The sequence below is a fragment of the Nematolebias whitei genome, chromosome 16 (genome assembly GCF_014905685.2).
Source record: "Nematolebias whitei isolate Nwh7 chromosome 16, NemWhi1, whole genome shotgun sequence".
Lineage (NCBI taxonomy): Eukaryota > Metazoa > Chordata > Actinopteri > Cyprinodontiformes > Rivulidae > Nematolebias > Nematolebias whitei.
The window spans coordinates 17,288,879-17,307,171 of NC_056513.1; the positions used below are offsets into that span (position 1 = coordinate 17,288,879).

At 38.3% G+C, this 18,293-nt stretch overlaps 3 protein-coding genes across 4 annotated transcripts in view; 1 reads left to right on the plus strand and 2 right to left on the minus strand.

Moving 5' to 3' along the window:
• Positions 1 to 2,415: 2,415 nt before the first annotated feature.
• Positions 2,416 to 3,405, plus strand: LOC119422909 (trace amine-associated receptor 13c-like). Its single transcript, XM_037690320.1, has one exon. The coding sequence runs from the start codon at positions 2,416 to 2,418 to the stop codon at positions 3,403 to 3,405; it is 990 nt and encodes a 329-aa protein (XP_037546248.1).
• A 578-nt stretch (positions 3,406 to 3,983) lies between these two features.
• On the minus strand, positions 3,984 to 11,261 carry nsmce1 (NSE1 homolog, SMC5-SMC6 complex component). Its single transcript, XM_037690321.1, has 8 exons — positions 11,129 to 11,261; positions 8,412 to 8,531; positions 7,860 to 7,981; positions 7,673 to 7,750; positions 7,330 to 7,476; positions 4,584 to 4,700; positions 4,244 to 4,370; positions 3,984 to 4,026 (listed from the first exon to the last, which is right to left on the minus strand). The coding sequence occupies exons 2-8, from the start codon at positions 8,527 to 8,529 to the stop codon at positions 3,992 to 3,994; spliced, it is 744 nt and encodes a 247-aa protein (XP_037546249.1). The 5' UTR covers positions 8,530 to 8,531; positions 11,129 to 11,261; the 3' UTR covers positions 3,984 to 3,991.
• Positions 11,262 to 12,755: 1,494 nt separating this feature from the next.
• Positions 12,756 to 18,293, minus strand: part of vps37a (VPS37A subunit of ESCRT-I) — an 18,893-nt gene continuing 13,355 nt past the window's right edge. Inside the window, exons 4-12 of one of the 2 annotated variants that reach the window (XM_037690323.1) lie at positions 18,042 to 18,145; positions 17,670 to 17,892; positions 15,458 to 15,528; positions 15,180 to 15,307; positions 15,013 to 15,071; positions 14,847 to 14,915; positions 13,308 to 13,451; positions 13,093 to 13,181; positions 12,756 to 12,985 (exon numbers count right to left, since the gene is read on the minus strand). In XM_037690323.1, the coding sequence (XP_037546251.1) occupies positions 13,101 to 13,181; positions 13,308 to 13,451; positions 14,847 to 14,915; positions 15,013 to 15,071; positions 15,180 to 15,307; positions 15,458 to 15,528; positions 17,670 to 17,892; positions 18,042 to 18,145 (879 nt within the window). In that variant the 3' untranslated portion in view covers positions 12,756 to 12,985; positions 13,093 to 13,100. Of the gene's footprint in view, positions 12,986 to 13,092; positions 13,182 to 13,307; positions 13,452 to 14,846; positions 14,916 to 15,012; positions 15,072 to 15,179; positions 15,308 to 15,457; positions 15,529 to 17,669; positions 17,896 to 18,041; positions 18,146 to 18,293 lie in introns of both variants that reach the window. The other variant, XM_037690322.1, reaches the window with a different exon arrangement.

The following is an 18,293-nucleotide window of genomic DNA, read 5'->3' on the forward strand; positions in this document are numbered from 1 at the left end:
GGATCCACTACCATGCATAAACGTGGGTACGGTGTTCTTTTTCTTTGTAGCATCGCCCATAAAGCTCGGCTTGGTTTAGCGTGAGGCATACTGTATGCTACTTGTAGAATCCATGATCCTAAAATGATCCAGGACGGCCTTCAGGTCTTTAAATGTTGAACATGTTTTTTTTGTTTATTTCCATCATTTGTACCAACCTTTTGAAACATCTCTCATCCAAAACACAACCAAAGAGGTTCTTCACAGCTCTATGATTGGCTAAACTTCTTAATAACATTGCACACTGTTGAAACAGGGATACCAAAGTTCTTGAAGGCCTTATACCCTTTGGAAGTCTTGTTTGCTATAACCCTTCTGATGTTCTCAGACAGTTCCTTTGTCTTCACTATTGTAAAGATGAAAGAAGAAATAACTTGTGGCTTTTTAGAACACTTAAGTCCTCATATATTGGCCAGTTCAAGTCACATGGGCATTTTCTATTTATTACAGATCATTCTGATTTTTAATTTAACACAGGTGAGTGTGTTCACTCACCTCACTCACTTCATTCTGAAAATAATGAAGGGAAAGGCAGTAGGACCTGATGACATACCAGTGGAGGTTTGGAAATGTCTTGGAGAGATGGCAGTGATGTTTTTAACTCAAATATTCAATGGCATATTTGAGGGTGAGAAAATGCCTCAGGAATGGAGAAGAAGTGTGCTGGTGCCCATTTTTAAAAACACGAGTGATGTACAGAGTTGTAGCAACTACAGGGGAATTAAGTTGATGATCAACACAATGAAGATCTGGGAGAGAGTTGTGGAAGTAAGACTTAGACGAGAAGTGACTGTGAGCAGCAGTATGGTTTCATGCCAAGAAAGAGCAACACAGATGCCATCTTCGCTTTGAGGATGATGATGGAGAAGTACAGAGAGGGTCAGAAAGAACTCCATTGTGTCTTTGTGGATTTAGAAAAAGCATATGACAGAGTGCTGAGGGAGGAGGTGTGGTATTGCATGAGGATATCTGGAGTGGCAGAAAAGTATGTTAGACTGGTACAGGACATGTATGAGGACAGCAGGACAGTGGTGAGATGTGCTGTAGGAGTGACAGATAGCTTCAAGGTGGAGGTGGGAGTGCATCAAGGATCGGCTCTGAGCCTCTTCTTGTTTGCTCTGGTGATGGACCGACTAACAGATGAGGTCAGGCAAGAATCCCCGTGGACTATGAAGTTTGCAGATGACGTGATCTGTGGTGAGAACAGGAAACAGGTGGAAGAGAACTTGGAGAGGTGGAGGTACGCACTTCAAAGAAGAGGAATGAAAGTCAGTCATAGTAAGACAAAGTACATGTGTGTGAATGAGAGGGAGGCCGGTGGAACAGTGAGGCTACAAGGAGCAGAGGTCACAAAGGTGCAGGACTTCAAGGACTTGGAGTCTACTGTCCAGGAAAATAGGGAATGTGGTAAAGAAGTGAAGAAGAGAGTCCAGGCAGGACGAAGTGGATGGGAAAAAGTTTCAGGAGTGATTTGTGTTAAAAGGGTGTCAACAAATATCAAAGGAATGTCCAGAGGAGGGACAGTGGGTATACTGGTAGAAGAATGTTAGAAATGCAGCTTCCAGGAAAAAGACAAAGAGGAAAATATATGGATGCAGTTAGAGATGGAGGTAGTTGGAGTGAGTAGAGTGAGATGGAGGAGGATGACTCGCTGTGGTGACCCCTGAAGAAGGAAAAGCCAAAAGAAGTCCGATCATTCTGATTTTTAATTTAACACAAGTGAGTCAAAATGTGTTTCCAGACTAATTTACCTTGTTCTGTGCCAATAACTGCCACAGCAGACTTTAGTTGTTGTTTATTTTCTACTCCTGTTGTTTATGATTTTTTTTCTTTAATCATTCGCTCTTTTGCATCAAACACAAGTTATCTATAGAAAAAAGATGGTTCACTTGATCCATTTTTTAAGGCTTCCATCATGTATCTTAATCTCATGGGTGCCAACAATGAAAAGCAGGACGACATAAATCTTTTATTTTATTTTTTTAACAAGCTGAAAAATGGCCTCTTTTGACCATAGAACACATTTCAGCTGCACATCTGAGATAAGCTTGTCCCCAGAGAACTTGGCAACATTTTTGCAGAGCTGATTGACAGCGTCATTTGTTTATAAAATCAAAGCCATCCATGTTTAGAGACAGCAAGACTCAAACCTTGCGTCATACTAAAGTGTAGTAAAAGAGGTTTGGGAATAAGGAGACATGTAAAAAGCAAAAACAATGAGGTAAAGGAGGGGGGGATGCAAAAAAAATAAATAAAGAGACTAAACATGAAAGGTGAAACAGGAGGGAGGAGAGTTTCAAACGCAGCAGAGGAGCTCAGTGAAGCTGTGATCAATGTCTTGTAGTTAAATGAAGTCAGGTCTTCTCGTTATAGAAGATGGACCTGGACAGAGCTGAACTCTGCTTCCCTCAGCTCCTGAACCTGTCCTGCAGAGGACTGACGCGTCCTCCCTCTGAGGCCATCCTCCTCTACACGCTGCTCTACTCCATCTCTGTGGTCACCGTTGCTCTGAACCTGCTGGTGGTCATCTCCATTTCTTACTTCAAAAAGCTCCAGACCCCCACCAACACGCTGCTGCTCTCCCTGGCCATCTCAGACCTCCTGGTGGGGCTGCTGGTGATGCCGGTGGAAACGATACGATTCATAGAGCCCTGCTGGCTGCTGGGCGACCTCATGTGCGCTCTGTCTTACATCATCGGCTTCACCCTCACCTCCGCCTCTGTGGGGAACATGGTGCTCATATCCATCGATCGTTACGTGGCCATTTGTTTTCCTCTGCAGTACCCCACTCAAGTCACCCACAGTCGAATTCAGGCGTCTGTCAGTCTGTGCTGGTTCTGCTCACTTCTCTACAACGGGCTCATCCTGAAGGAGCATCTTAGGCAGCCAGACAGGTACAACTCCTGCTACGGGGAGTGCTTGGTGGTGATCAGCTACATCTCTGGAACCGTTGACCTTGTGATCACCTTCATTGCTCCTTGCTCGGTGATCGTCGTCCTGTACGTTCGAGTGTTTGTCGTGGCAGTGTCTCAGGCTCGGGCCATGCAGTCTCACATCACGTCCGCTGCAGTCGCCTCAGTCAAAGTCACTGCGCAGAAGTCGGAGAAAAAAGCAGCCAGGACTCTTGGTGTTGTGATTTTAGTGTTCTTGTTGACTTTCTGTCCATATTACTATCCGTCTCTTGCAGGACACGACATCTCCAACGGCGCTTCATCTTGGGCCATCGTGTCCTGGATGCTGTATTTCAATTCTTGTTTGAACCCACTCATATATGCTTTTTTCTACCCGTGGTTTAGAAAAACGATGTATTTAATCGTCAGCCTGAAGATCCTGGAGCACGACCCCTTTCAGGCAAACATATTTTAAAATGAGCAAACGAATGAAGCTGTGGTGGTTCTGGCAGCACATGCTCCACAATGTTTATTTGTAACATACAGCATGCTATTTTAATAACTTGTGCCTAATCTTATTTTAACTGATGTAAAATCAATAAACGTTTTCATTTTCAAGGAAAAAAGTACTTTTACTGTCTTTTGAAAAACTGAAATACTCTTTAATTAAAGTTTGCTCTTATTTCTTTTATTAAACGCATTATATGCATTTTCCTAAATGTATATATTTTATGTGCCTTTATGTAATAAGCTTTCCAATAATCTTTTTCAAAATATTTCTAAAATAATAATGGAGTATTTATTGTATTTGTGTATTTAGAGTTAATTATTTAGTCCATTTAAAACCGTATGTGTTTCATCGTTATGTTAAATATTTAAAGCAACATTCTTCTAAGAATCTAGAACTGATCTTTCCGCTTTGTGCTTTTAGATTAAAGACACACTAATAAAATCAAAACTTTATTTGTGGAAAAGGTAGGAAATACATATTTACATTTTTTTAAAGACGTTTGCAATAAAAACAGAACAATTTTGACAAACAAAAACAAAAACTGCTGCAGTTACTTCTTGGATTGAGAACGAAGTCCTCTAACTTCTGCAAAAATTAAAAAGAATAAATAAATAAATACATAAAGACCACGAGACAGCTTCCGTAGAAATTAATACATTTTACTGTGAGATCTGACATTTATTTCATTTCTTTAATACAAAATCTACAAAGTAAAGGGTTATTCACTGAATATAAGGTGAAAAACATTTTTAGTGTAATGTTCTGAATGCACAAACATCATGTATAAAGAACCAATAAATACCAGGGATTTCATGTGGCCAGAAGTCCTCACAAGCTGGACACTGTGGCTCCGATTTCCCTTTAAAGTATCTGGCCACACACGGGTTGTGTATTTTTATCCCACAATTTGGATTCTCACAAATTTGGCACTTCAGGAAAAAATTTAATAAAATAAATAAGATTGTGACATTATTAATGGCAAAAACAAAATAATCTAAAATAATTCTTAAAGTTCAGCAGCAAACAGAAAATCTGTCAAATACTTTTAAATGTAAAAATAAAATCTCAGTGGCATTTTACTTTGTAGAACTCATTAATTTAAGTTAATTCCTGAATTCTTTAGGTTGTACAACTACTTTTACCTGAAAGGCGACATTGTGGCAGATGTGGCACATCTTGACTTGGTCTTGATACATCGTGCGGATATACGAGTCCATCTCTATGATGCATCGGGTGGACAGAGAGTACTCGCCGCGTTTCTGAGTTTAGAAACAGCACTGGATTATACCACATGCACTTTGTGGCAGAGAGAGAGGTTAGATAACTCAGGAGGGAAACTGGTTTTTATATCAGCTTAAGTCAAACATTTGATTTAATTCAAACTGTTTGGAAAATAAATTTTGACCATGTTACCGCTGCGTTAAACTGTTTAGTTTCTTCACAACATGAATCGCAAAGACATGATTTAGAGACAAAAGTGTTTAACAAATCTACACTCAAGCTAATTTATGACAGTAAATTTTAAGCTTTATTATCAGTTTAACTTTCTAAGCCAAAGTAAAAAACGTCACTTCTCATTCAGCAGAGGTTTATAACTATTTACATGTGATGAAACATCAAGTTTGGTGTAAACTGAACTTTTATCCATTGTAACATTTAGATAAGTTTAATAAACACACGTCTTAATTGTCAGTTTTTCTGCATTTAACAAAAAATGTACGCAACTATTTATAAATGATTTCTTCTATAGATGGTTTGGAATATATAAGCATCACAAGTAAGACAAAGGCTTGCATAAATAACCAGAAATTAATCTTACTGAGCAACTCAGTTGTTTACTAGCAAGAACTGCATGAATTTTCATGTATCTTCTGCAGAAATCAGTTGTTAATGAGTTATTATAATGAACAAAACTGGTTAATCAAACGAGCTGAACCTCAGCAGGTCAAAGAATGCAAGTCCAAGTTTTGAAACTGTGCTGACGACCATTTCTCTCTTCATACAAGGGGACGTGCTCTGTATGAAGGAAGCACACCTGTGACAACATGACACTTAAAGCTGCTGAAACTAGATTTCTAAGAAATTATTCTAAGAAGTAATGATTATTAAAAAGCTTGTAGTAAGAGCGTATTGGGGCAAACTTTAGAACCTGCCTCCTGGGAATAAAATGAAATGAAATACAGTAGTCCCTCGCTACTCATAAGGTTCGATTTTCGCGGACTGGCTATATCGCAGTTCGTCAACACACATTAACATAGAAAAGAAATAAATTGTACACGACACGTGGTTGTCAACTTTCATATTACTCACATGACTGGCACAGTACAGGATACAGTACTGCACAGTAAAAAGTTAAGAAAAAAATAAAATACTTCGGACAGGCGTCGCCATTTGTAGTTTTCTCTCAACAAGTCTACACTGTATTCCTGCTCATAATGACTACATTTCCCAGAAGCCAACAGGGCCCCGCCCAGAAGCCCCGTTTCCTTGTGCTGAAAAACTAAGAGGGAATGTTTGTATAAGACAGGAAAAAGTTTGTTGCTTATTACAGTAACTTATTAACTTCAGCGCCCAGCGGATGCAGAAAGCCACAGGAACTCACCGAACTGGACCAGAACTGGAGCAGAACCAGACCTTCAGACCCATCGGTGAATCTTGAGAGCTGGTAGCCGGCTCACGTGGACTTCCAAGTGGGGACGTGCCGGTAAGCAAAATTTAGTATCTACTAGGGCTGGGCCATATCATATCGTTCACGATAATACTGGTAAAATAAACTTGCCCGGGAAAATAAATTACATCATGATATGCTGATTTCATGGCGTAAACATGTCAGTGTTTCCTACCATTATACAAGCGGGGCACCCCACCCTGTTCACAGAACCGAGCACGCCGAACAACCGAACCGAACTGCGCAACGCACCTCCCCCCCACCTGTCAGTACTGGTGGCGTAATGCTAAGCTAGCCGCGCGCAATACTAGCTAGCTAAAAAACTAAAAACGGTCATTGCGCAGCTCAGTTGTCTCTTGAGTTCCACAGTCCATGGAGCAAGAACAGAGTCAGGTGATCAGAGACAGAGCATCAGAGAAATGAATCATTCGTGCAGGAACAGAGGAAACACCACAAGCTCCAGGGTCAGCTGATCACCTTGTTACACGTTCTGGAAGTTACAGCTCATTTAAAGACAACATGTATTTTGTTGCATGTTACAGTTAGGCTAAACAGATCTTAAGATTCATTTTATTTTGTTATTTTGGGAAACTTCACCTGTACTTTAGTTTGTGTGGCAGATTTGGTTGATCTATATTTTGTGCAGACTTTTTCAGTCTAAATAACAGAAGGATCATTTTTATTTTTAGACTTTGAGACTGAATACTTTACTAAATAAAGTAATTTCAGTCAAATGAACCCTTGTCGTTTTTATAGAATACTGCAAAGCAACATGTTGGGTTAATTTTATCAAATGAAAAACTATGATTTCTGGTTTTTTTGTGTTATATCACAAAATGTATCGTTATCGTCAAAATGCTCTGAAATATCACGATATTATATTTGAGTCATATCACTCACCCCTAGTAGCTACATATAAGCATGTTGTTAAAACGACGTAGGTTTAAGAGTTTAGAACATTGCAAGAGTGTGGGAAGGGTTTATAAAGCCTTAAAAAATATATATATACTAAAATAACCATAACGTCGCTACTTCTCAGATTTTCCCTTATTGTGGGGGGGTTTGGAACCTAACACCCGCAATAAACGTGGGACTACTGTATGGGTTTTGACTTTAGGTTGCGAGCTCCATGTGCTGGCTCAAAGATGTCAAAGATGTGTCTAAGCCGCCCCTTCAGTCAAGTGTTTTGGTAAAGTTTTGGTGTAGCAACAGAATTTTACCTCACAAAGCCATTTGTCTTGCACCAGTCGAGTTAAAAGGTGCTCCGTTTCACTCTTCTTCAGCTTTTTAGATGTCATGGTGTCGGTGCTGTTCAGAATGTCGGTGGAGGAGGCCGAGCCTTTCTCAGAGCCCACGACTAGATCAATCTGAATTTAAACAGATTCACAGCCATCTTTAGTGTTTAAAAATATAGCTGGAGACGCTCAACACCAACAGGTCCAGCAACCAAGTATTACATCACGTTTATAAAAACTGGTCTGTAATCTCTTAGCAATTATTCATGTTTTAGAACAATCTTTAAAAAGATGAGCCAAAGCTGTAAAAACTGTAAGATGAACTCACTGTTTTTCTAAACAACTCCAGTTCGTTATCCGTGTAATCTGAAGTCATCCTGGAGATATCCGTTTCAGCTGTGTTCACCTGAATCAGACAATGAAACACGAGAAAGACGTTCTTACAACCTTCACAGGGTTTCCACCGGAGAAAACCGCCCGGCGCTGCAGGCGTCTTTGCAGGGAAAGACACTCACCAGAGCATAGCACTGGTGACCGTTCTCCTCAGACATCCCTTTTCTAATCTGCATGAACATGGGCTGCAGCTGCAAATTGATGGTCTCGATGAATTCGTCCAGTTTGTCAGCAGCACATTGCACTGCAAGGGCAAAAAAACAAAAAAACATGTATGTTTAAAAATCCAGAATAAATGTACCAGCGCTAACTTAAGGCACTTTGCATACACAAAGTTAAACATCATCAGCTCATCGTTGTTTTGTTTTTTAATGTTTTGCTGCTCGTTAGAGGAGCTGGAAAGTGCATAGTTCCAGGCCTTTAAAGTCACAAGTTCAAGATCCTGGAAGTCAACTTTTCAAATGTGTAAAAAACAGAAGCAGTAAAGTGGAAAAAAAGAGTCCAGTTGCTCTTTTTCATAAAACCCTTAGCCTTTAAAGTTTAGACAAATACTTGCTCATTTTATTCTTCTGAGTTGAGGCAAAGCTAACTGTTATTCAAGAATCACAACTTACTGTCCTCAATTTGACTACGTTACACCAGTAAATGTTCGTCAGCGCAGAGAAGTTACCCACTCTTATATGTTTCACAACAGTGCTGATAAAGTGCCTTTGCTTCAAGCTCATCAACGATGCCAACCCCCATCATGGTTTGCAGGAACCTCCGATGGCTGTCGCCCAGCTGTCGTGACATGTCTGCGGACAAACAGTCCTTTAATTTATTACAAATACTAAAACTGTTCACAATAGGGATCACCCCTAAACCAAAAACTCCACGGTCATAAAACATTCCCAGAGACGAGTTCTTGAAAACAGCAAGGAGGAAAAAGTGAGCTCAGACGTGAGTCATTTCAGTTTCCTCAGGAAAACTCTGCAATGTGTGTTTTTAGGTTTGTGGGGTCATTTTCAGCAAACGTATACTTAAATAGTCACAGTCCACGCTGACCATATGAGATGAGCTTTTCTACTTCTGTTAAAAATTCAAAGTAATGTTAAATAAACACTTATCAACCACTATTACAGTAATCCCATGTTCAAACTCAAAGCACTACGGGTTCTTCTGCATCTGCAGTTCTGCTCTCCTGATAAAACCTACACCTACAGGGTGTTGGGGGGGGGGGGGGGTGTCATCATGGCATCAGTGGCAAGAAGACTGATGTGATGCTTGTTGCAGCAACCCAGTAAACTTGAAAAGCACAGAAAATTACATTTTACTCTGACTGCAATGATAAAAGCACAGATTTGATCAACGGGTGATGTCGAGTACAAATGATTGTCATTAATTTTCTATCGTGCTGAAAGAACAATACATTATGCATTATAAAGACACAATCTATACACAGTTGTTTGGTATTTTAGCTCGTCGCCTTCCTATTTTTGAAAAATCACAACTATCAAATCGTTTACATAAAATTAAATACTATTTGATTTCTTTAATTGTGATAAATAAAAACTATATTTTAAGAAATAGTCAAAATAGGTTTAGAACAAATAATTCAACATCAATGGTTCTCATGGAACTAATAGAAGAGATAACTGCTGTTGATCAATAACAGTATTGTGTTAGTGTTTTTGTTGACCTTTGACACTACTGACCACATTCTCCTTGAAAAAGTGAATAAATATGGCATTAGAGGATTAGCACTACAGTGGGTATCCAGTTATTTGAATAATAGGAGACAGTTTGTACAGGTAAACAATGTAAGATCTGAATTTTGTATTAATGGATGTGGAGTCCCCCAAGGCTCTGTGTTGGGACCAAAGTTGTTTATTTTGTATGTGAATGATCTGGTTGATGTGTCAGAGCTTTTGAAGTGTGTTTTATTTGCAGATGAGACCACACTTTTTTTGTTTGGGTGAAGATACTGATGTTAGAAATAATACAGGCAGAATTTGTTAAAAACACAAACTTGGTTATGTTATCATTAAATTTAGAAAAAAACAAACTACATTATATTTAGTAATAGAAAGAAAATGATTGAAATCCCATTTAAAATTGACAGTACTGAAATTCATAGAGTTAATGAAATAAAATTTTTGTGTGTCGTTATTGATGAGAAGCTGACATGGAATCTCATGTAAATTACTTAAGAATAAAAATATAAAAATCAATTGCATTACTGTATAAAGTAAAAGAGTTTTTGAATGACAAAACTTTGTATATATTGTATAATGTAATGATTGTTCCATATTTAATCTATTGTATTGAAGTTTGGGCAAAAGTATGCAAAACAATTGCAACTCCTATTTTTATTTTACAAAAAAAAAAAAAAAAGAGCTATAAGAATTATCAGTAGGAAGTGCTATGGTCACCCAACTAACATATTATTTCATCAGTTGAAATTATTAAAATTTTATGATTTGGTTGAATATAGTATTTTACAAGTCATGTATAAAGCTCATAAAAAAATATTACCCCCAAATATTCAATTAAATTTTGTTAAAAAAAGAGTCGTTATAACCTGAAGGGAATGGAAATGTTTGTAAAACCTCCATGAAGAACTAGTGTGAAGGAGCTGCGTTGTAGTTCAGGGAATAGGATTGTGGAACTGCCTCGATATCACCTTAAAAATTTATAAAACAATTTATATGTTTAAAAAGATGATTAAGTTAAAATTGGTAGGAAAGTATGATACAATGTGAAGAATGCCTCATGGTTTTTGTTTTCGCTTTGGGGATTGTTCAAGCCTGAGTTGTTTTTTTTATATTTTTTAAATAAGGGGAAGATATTACAAGAATTTTCTTCTTTCTGCACCAAAAAAAAAAAAAAAAAAAAAGAGACTGCATAACATTGCAGTGCTGACATGGCTTTTTGTGAAAATGTCTATAAATGCCACTAAAAGAAGTACACAGATAGGTTTATGTTATGAATCAAAATACACCCAATATTCAGAGCTTATGGTTAGTGCTGCAACAGGGTTGCAATTTTACTCCTGACTTGTTTTTATGATTTTTTTAATGAAGGCCATGTTTTTTCACAAGAGATATTGATTTAGCATAAACTGATTAAATGTGTTTTTAATTGACCCTTTAACACATGGTTCTTTCTATTATTAAGTCCAGTTAAAATGTCTTTTTTTAGACGTTTCTGCAACGGTTTTAATAATTTTCTTTAAAAACACCAATAAACTAAGTGAAAGCTAAAGCTGTGGACCGTTTCTGATGTTTTAATCGTCTTTGCTGCCATGCATGATAAAAACAAAACATTACACGTTAGTTAACCCTTAGTATCTGTGAACAGTTTTATCTGAGGAACAGACGAACTTTGATTATCGAGTGAAATATTAATTTACCAGCTTTTCTTTCCCTCCCTGTGAGCGTCGTCTTCCGTTGTTCTTCTTCTTGAACGATGGGCAGTTGATGTTGTGCGACAGCGCCGCCAGCTGGAGGGGAGGAACATGCGCATGCGCAGTCATTTACAAAAAAAAAAAAAAAAAGCTTTTATTTGAAAATATTTTTGACTCTCTCCCCATAATTTACCATTTTTAAATAATATATATTGTGCATTTTATCCTGTTTAATGTTTTCAGGGATATAAAACTATTTCCTATGTGGTTCTTTCTGGTAACTGTAGGATTGAGTTTCGAGTGTAAATGTTTTGCGTCTTTCTGTATTGACCATGTCGTCAACCTGCAATCTGTCCAACCTTTTCAAACTGTGACAGGATGAAATCTAAAACCAACAAGAGATTGTATCCGTCACTTGTAGGAGACAATGAGAACCTGTGCTTTAAAAGCAGCTCTATTGTACAAACAGGTTCTTATAGCAAATAATTTATAGCTTACACTGAGATACGACTGTGGGCACACACTAAAGGCTAAACCACATTAACTACGGCTGAGGGTTGTATAAAATGCAATGTTAAAAGAACACCACCAAGACTTATTCTGAAAGGCTTTATTAGTCTAGCAAATTGAATAAGAACATATGATACAAGGTGTCAAGAGTCTGATTATAATATAGCCTATTATTAACATTTAAATACAGTATTCAATGCCACTAAGCTTTACTGCGGCATTTAACCTACCTAATACTTTTCATTATCCCGTTTCCTTTGAGGCTTTTTAATCACCAAATTCAAAATGTATCAGGAAACAGTTGAAGTGTCATTGCTGTGCATCCGATAAAACTGGTGGTCAGTGTGTTTGCATCAGCGTAAATAAATTACGAACTTTTAAAAGAACTGTGTCTAAATAATTCACACGGATAAGAGTATTCTGATTTGACATGACTAATGATGATGTAAGATGTCCACTAAAGATGAGACAACTTAAAACACAACTCTCTGCTATCTGGTTTACTGTGATTTTAACAGTCTATTAAATATATAGTAGATAAATTGTTGCTTTTTATTTCCATCACTTTTAGTCAACTTAATTTATTTATGTTTAGGCAAACACACTGAAAGACTGCATTTAAGTGTAAATCTAACAAAAAAACAACTTTTCTTTGTAAAAAGCTGTTTTAATTCAAAGAGCTCGAGGCAAACGTCTCCTGTCAGCACTAAACTGCTGAAATTCTTCATTTCTAAAACCCAAATTGTAACCATGAATTCCTTAAGACGAATTATCGCATCGTTTCGACACTTTGCCATGTGATCCATGCGAGTGTGAAAAACCTTCTTTCTAAAGACAAACAGACTAAATCATGTGCGATCGTTGCACAGGATCTTTGTAGAGTAGAAAAGGAGGCCTCGGAGGACTGGAAAATGATATCAGAAAGGAACAGTGCAAACACCAACTGGTTTTCCCCATCCTAATGCTACCTTAAAGACATGCATGTCTGGTGATGGGGTGCTAAGCATTTGCACTTTCTTCAAAATGTGTTTGCACGAAACAGTCTGGTCAGTGCAGGTGTTTTATGAGAAGTGGCAGAAATCCCAGGATAAAGCTAAACTTTTCATCTTCGCTCTCGAATCCAAACACAAAGCTCAAGGAGAATTATCCACAATGTGTTCGATTAGTAACGGGACTGGGTTTTCCTATTCTCCCACTTTTGGCCTCGTATAATGAAATTTGATTTTTTTTTTAATCCCACTTTGCCGTCACCATCTTGCCGTTTCTTCAAAGTGCCCGTCGTTGACTCTGTGTGCTTTCAACTCCTGTAAAGTCTTTTATCAGTTGGCAGCAGTTTGCTGAAAAACACCAAACCTGAGGACACAAAAATGCGACATGAAAAGTTTTATTTAACCGATGACAGAACAAATGAGGAAAAACATGGAAGTAATTTAGCAGGCTTGTATTTTTCTTGGCTTTACCCCGTGTTTTAGTGGCTGGGAGGAAACTGTCCATGTGTGTTTATAGACTGTTGTAACTTCTCCTCTTTGGCCCTTCTGCTGTGGCAAACCTTCAAAGTAGAATCAAACATTTACACACCCTGAACTTTCTAACTAAATATATCGTTCTGAAAATATTCCAAGCTCACTAGAGAGAAAATTCAGCTGTACTGTTTGCAAACATAAACGTTACTTACCGTTCGTTTTTCCATAAAGTTTGTCAAGAATTCGTCGATGTCGATGCGTCCCTCGAGAAAGTTTTCAGCCGTCTCCTCCGACTCCTCCTCAGCCTGGTGGGCTGCAACTTTTAACCGAGCCTGTAGAGTGCTCAGACTGCAACTCTAAAGGGAGAGAAATACCCCAAAATCAAAGATACTCTCTCTTAAATAGTACTTTCTTTCAACTTTGAGTTTATAAACACTTTGTTACTTCTCTTAATATTTTTTTTGTTTGGACACAGCAACAGTGCAGCAGTGATTTGGATTCAGTAAGTTATAGGGAATGTTCTCAGCTCGAACCTCACCAAATTTCAGCTCTATGAGTGTAAAAGTAGCCAAGTTAAGTCCATTTAAATGTAGCTTTTGTGGCCATCTTGGATTTTTTTTATTTGAATTTAGCATTTATTGGGCATTGCTCTCAGCTACCACCACATCAAATTTCAGAGTGATATCTCTAAAAATGGTTGATTCATAGTATTTTTCCTTTTTAGCTCAGGCGGCCATCTTGGATTTTTGATTTCGGAATCATTATCTTTGCTATCAGAAGATAATCAAAATCTATTAAGGATTGTTTTCAGCTACTATTATACCAAATTTCAGCTAAATAGTTGTAAAAACATCTGAGTTATATTCATTTGAAATTATCTTTGGTAGCCATCTTTGAATTCAGAATGTGTTGTGCATCGCTGTCAGCTACCACCACACCAAATTTTAGCTCAATATCTTTTAAAATAGCTGCGCTATCATTTTTTTTTCCCTTTTAGCTAAGGCGGACATCTTGGATTTTATTTTGCATTAAGAATGTCTAACAAATCCCTCTCAGCTACCATCATTCCAAATTTCAGCTCAATATCTCAAAGACTGACTGAGTTATAGTCAATTTTATGTTTTCTGAGGTAGCTGTGGCAGCCATCTTGAATCAAAATGGCTCCAAAAATTAATCAGTGTTTTGTTCAGGGGCCTCTCCCCTGTAGGTCATGTGACCTCACTGTGTCAGTTAGAAGCTGTGAAGAGTTCTGTCAGGCGTTTTTGTCCTTGTTTGCAAATAACATCGCCATGGTAACTCGAAACGCCAATAAAAGTAACATCACACGTCATGGTGCCGAGCCGGTCATTTTAATATATCTGTGGGTGTACACGTTGTGGTTGGGGCCACATTAAAGTTAATAGAAGAGCATGCCCCTTATCAAGTGGATAATAAAAAGGGGCTGTCGTCTGGCAGTCCCCAACAAGAAAAAAAGATTCTCGACATACGAGTCATGTGAGGTATGAGATGCTTTAATTTAAGCTTTTTTTTGTATTTGAATGCCTAATATAAAGAATAATGACCCATCGGTTACGTCAAGCTTCAACTAAAATTCTGACTCCAATTTTTGGCTATTACTAAAACAACTAAAACACCGTGTTTGAATCATAAAACTTAATAAAATAAAAATGCTTAAGCTTACAAGTGGCTTCAGACCAAAAAATGCATCGGCTTCAAATATTCATTTAAATGTGACGAGTGTGGCCGTTTACCTCACTGAGTTCATGCTGCCTCTGCATCTTTATCTCAAAGGCCGACTTCATCTGAGTCAGCTGTTCATACTATCCACACAACAGACAGAAAACACACACGAGTAACCCGACAATGGTGGGAATGTGTTTGTTATGCTTGTATGAAAGAAAACGCGTAAGAGCTGACCTTGTAGAGCATCTCTTGTCTTTTTCCTTCCAGCTGTGGCTCCATCTGAAGGTTTTTCTCTACAAATGATGACGGGAAACAATACAAGCATCATTAAAGGAATAAACTTTTCGTTGTGACCGACCATGGAGGTCTGCTGTCCAGGGTGGGACGTGACAGAAACTTACTAGCCATCTCCACTATACTGGTGATGAATTCTTCTTTATCACTGGCAACTTGTTTGAGTTGTGGCAGACCCACGAAGAACTCCAGCAACACATCCTCATTTTCAGACATCTCAGACAACTGCGTCAAACTAAGGGGAGGCGACAACAAACACACAACAGCTGGAGAACCACATCAAATATTTAAAACAATGCTACTGATAAATGGTAATTTTCAATGATTTATATTGTGAGTTAATAAGAAAAGATTAAAAACATGTTTGATATTTGGGATACTTTACTTCATGTCACAGAGTTCAGAAAAAGACTCGGGAATCTCTGGCATCTTGTACGTGTGTCCATTCAGCCCCGCCTGAAAGGGACAAAAACAATGCCTTACACTCTTTATACATTTTAAATAGAATGTGATATTCTTCCAGAGATGTGGTACTATTCCAGTACAGGTCATTTATCCTTTATCTAAACAGGTAAATAAAACGGTCAAAAATGCACAATTTGTTTAAATGAACATTAACATTAATGCATGACACGATGCATGATATTTTTAAATTCTGGACTAGGCCTGTCACGATAACAAATTTTGCTGGGCGATTAATTGTCTCAGAAATTATTGCGATAAACGATAATATTGTTTGGAATTTGACAATAATTAGTAATTATTGTCAAATTTAAGAAGAAATGTTGGTTAATTTGTTTTGAGTGTAGTACCTTTTTTCAACCACTGGATAGCAGTGTAAGACTGTTTGAACAGAAGGATGGATAGTGAAGGAGCGAGCAGTGTGTCTCTAAGAAAAATGGGAAGGAGGCCCCTCGATGTGACATGGGTTGTCTCTCTTCGGTTCTCAAAATGGCAGACACTCTGTGTGGTTTGAGCTCTTTAGCATAGCATTTGTCACACAAAGCTTTTAATTAAAAAAAATCAGTAAACAAGTTCTCGGCTTCTTTTTGCAGAGAAAAACAACTTTTTAGACGAAGGCACGGGTTTCAACTGTGAATTTTGAAACTTCGACAAGACGGAGTCCCCCCCCCCCCCCCCAAGGTCAGCCTGTTAGCTTAGCTCGTAGCTTAGCTTCTCAGCTTAGCTGCTTTAAACGACCCAAAAACGGGATTTTGGATGGTTTAAACAGATTTTAAAGAGAAAAGAGAAAGGGAGGGGTCAGTGAAGAGCACCGGAGTTGAGCTTTTTTTCATCCAGTGTCTTCAGTAGAAAGAGAGAGACACGAAGAAACGATAAAGCCGATAAATGAAAATGAGGTCGATAATTTTCGTGTATCATGCGATAAATTGATTTATTGTTTATTGCGACAGGCCTATTCTGGACCCTTCTGTTTTTTTTTTGTTTTTTTTTAATTGATCGACAAGAAAACCACTGCTCTGGAGCAAAAATAACCACCCGTCCCCATTTCTCCAAAACAGTTTCAGAGCTGGTTTAGAGCCAGTGACTAATTTAGAACAAGTTCTGTGTCATCTCAAGTCTGGCTGTGTGCCAGGAAAACTGATGCTGCAGTAGCAAAAACTCTTCTCTGTTACTGCTTACGTCAAAGTCAGGGGATATGGAGACCAACCAGAAAATCCAGAGCAGTGTAGCATCTAATTTGCCTAATTCAAAAAGAAGCAACACAAAACAAATATAGATTCCCCATAAATGTGACACTGAAGAAGACAGACGAGGTTTTAAACACTAAATACATTAGGAGGTTCAGAGATGTACTGGATGAGCTGCTTAAAATGATCTTACAATGTAAAACTGTTGTAGATTTTTGACTGTAGAATTTCAGATTAATCGATCAATCAATCAAAACAGCTCTCAAACAGATCGGACTGGTTTCAGGTCTGAGTACGTACCACTGTGACAAGTCTCAACACACACGACCTTGTTTGTCTACAGGGTTTGGAGCCTGAGCTGAATCCAGGCAGAGACTCAAATGAACAAGCGTTCAACCTAAATCCACCTTGTTTTAAAGTTTAACCCAGTAATGCAAAACGCAGTGAAATTTGTATTGATCGGAACAGAAATCAATATTTTTCAAAAGGGTTTCATAAAGTGGAGGAACCGAACTCCCCCACCCCACGACTGGCAGCACTGATGTAATGCTAAGCTAGTGGCGTGCAATACAGACGCGCTAGCTAAAAAGCTAGGTAGCGCTTCGCTTCCCTCATGCTGAGCCCCCACCCCACCCCCCGGCTTGAAAGAACAAACACACAAACACAGACACCCCTTGGTTCCCCCACCCCTCCATCAACAAAAGTCCTGAAACAGATGAGCGCACTGCCAAGGCAAGTAATGTAGGGGAAACACTACACTGAGAGCTTAAAAAAAGAAAAAATATATATATTTAGAATAATAAAATAAACAAAAATAAATAAATAAAAATAAAATTAAAAGGTATGTTTCTTTGTTTCCAAAACTTAAATTGCATGTGATGCATCTTCTGTTTGTGTAAAAATGGATTTTACCAATTTATTTGTGCACAATAAGTACAAGCTGTGTACCTGTGAGTCTGCAGTAGGCACAGGTACTGCCAGGTCAGTTAACAGTCCATACGCAGGAGCTCGAGGGGGCCCATGAGCAATGTCCACCCCTGGGTGTGTCATGGGGGCGGGGGATGGAGTTGGACCTGAACCTGAAGGCGGTGTCTGACTGGGACCAACATGGCGAGGACCATAATGGAAAGCTTGGGAGGAGTAAGGAGGGATACCTGATGGCTTGTACATACTACAGTTGGAAGAAAATAAAAATATAAAATACATCTCAAAATACCTGTTATATACAGAAAATATATTAAGCAAATAAAACTATGTTTTATGGTGATGTAAGAAAGAAAGTTTTTAAAACTCTCTCAGTGAAAGAGGCTGGACACTCACAACGGAAAGCCTGCAGGTCCAGAGGACATCAAGGCAGGTGGACTTTTCCAGAACTCATCCAGTAGACTCTGAATGACCTTACCCAGATCTGAGTGCATCCCAAACTACAACATTCAGAGGACGGCAAAGAGAAACGTCAGAACATATTGGAGATCACAAAAATGTATTTTCAAAATTTTCACATATGGCAAATATTAATTTAGAGAATACTGGAAGAATTCCTGATGGAGGCATTCATTTGGTTATAATATA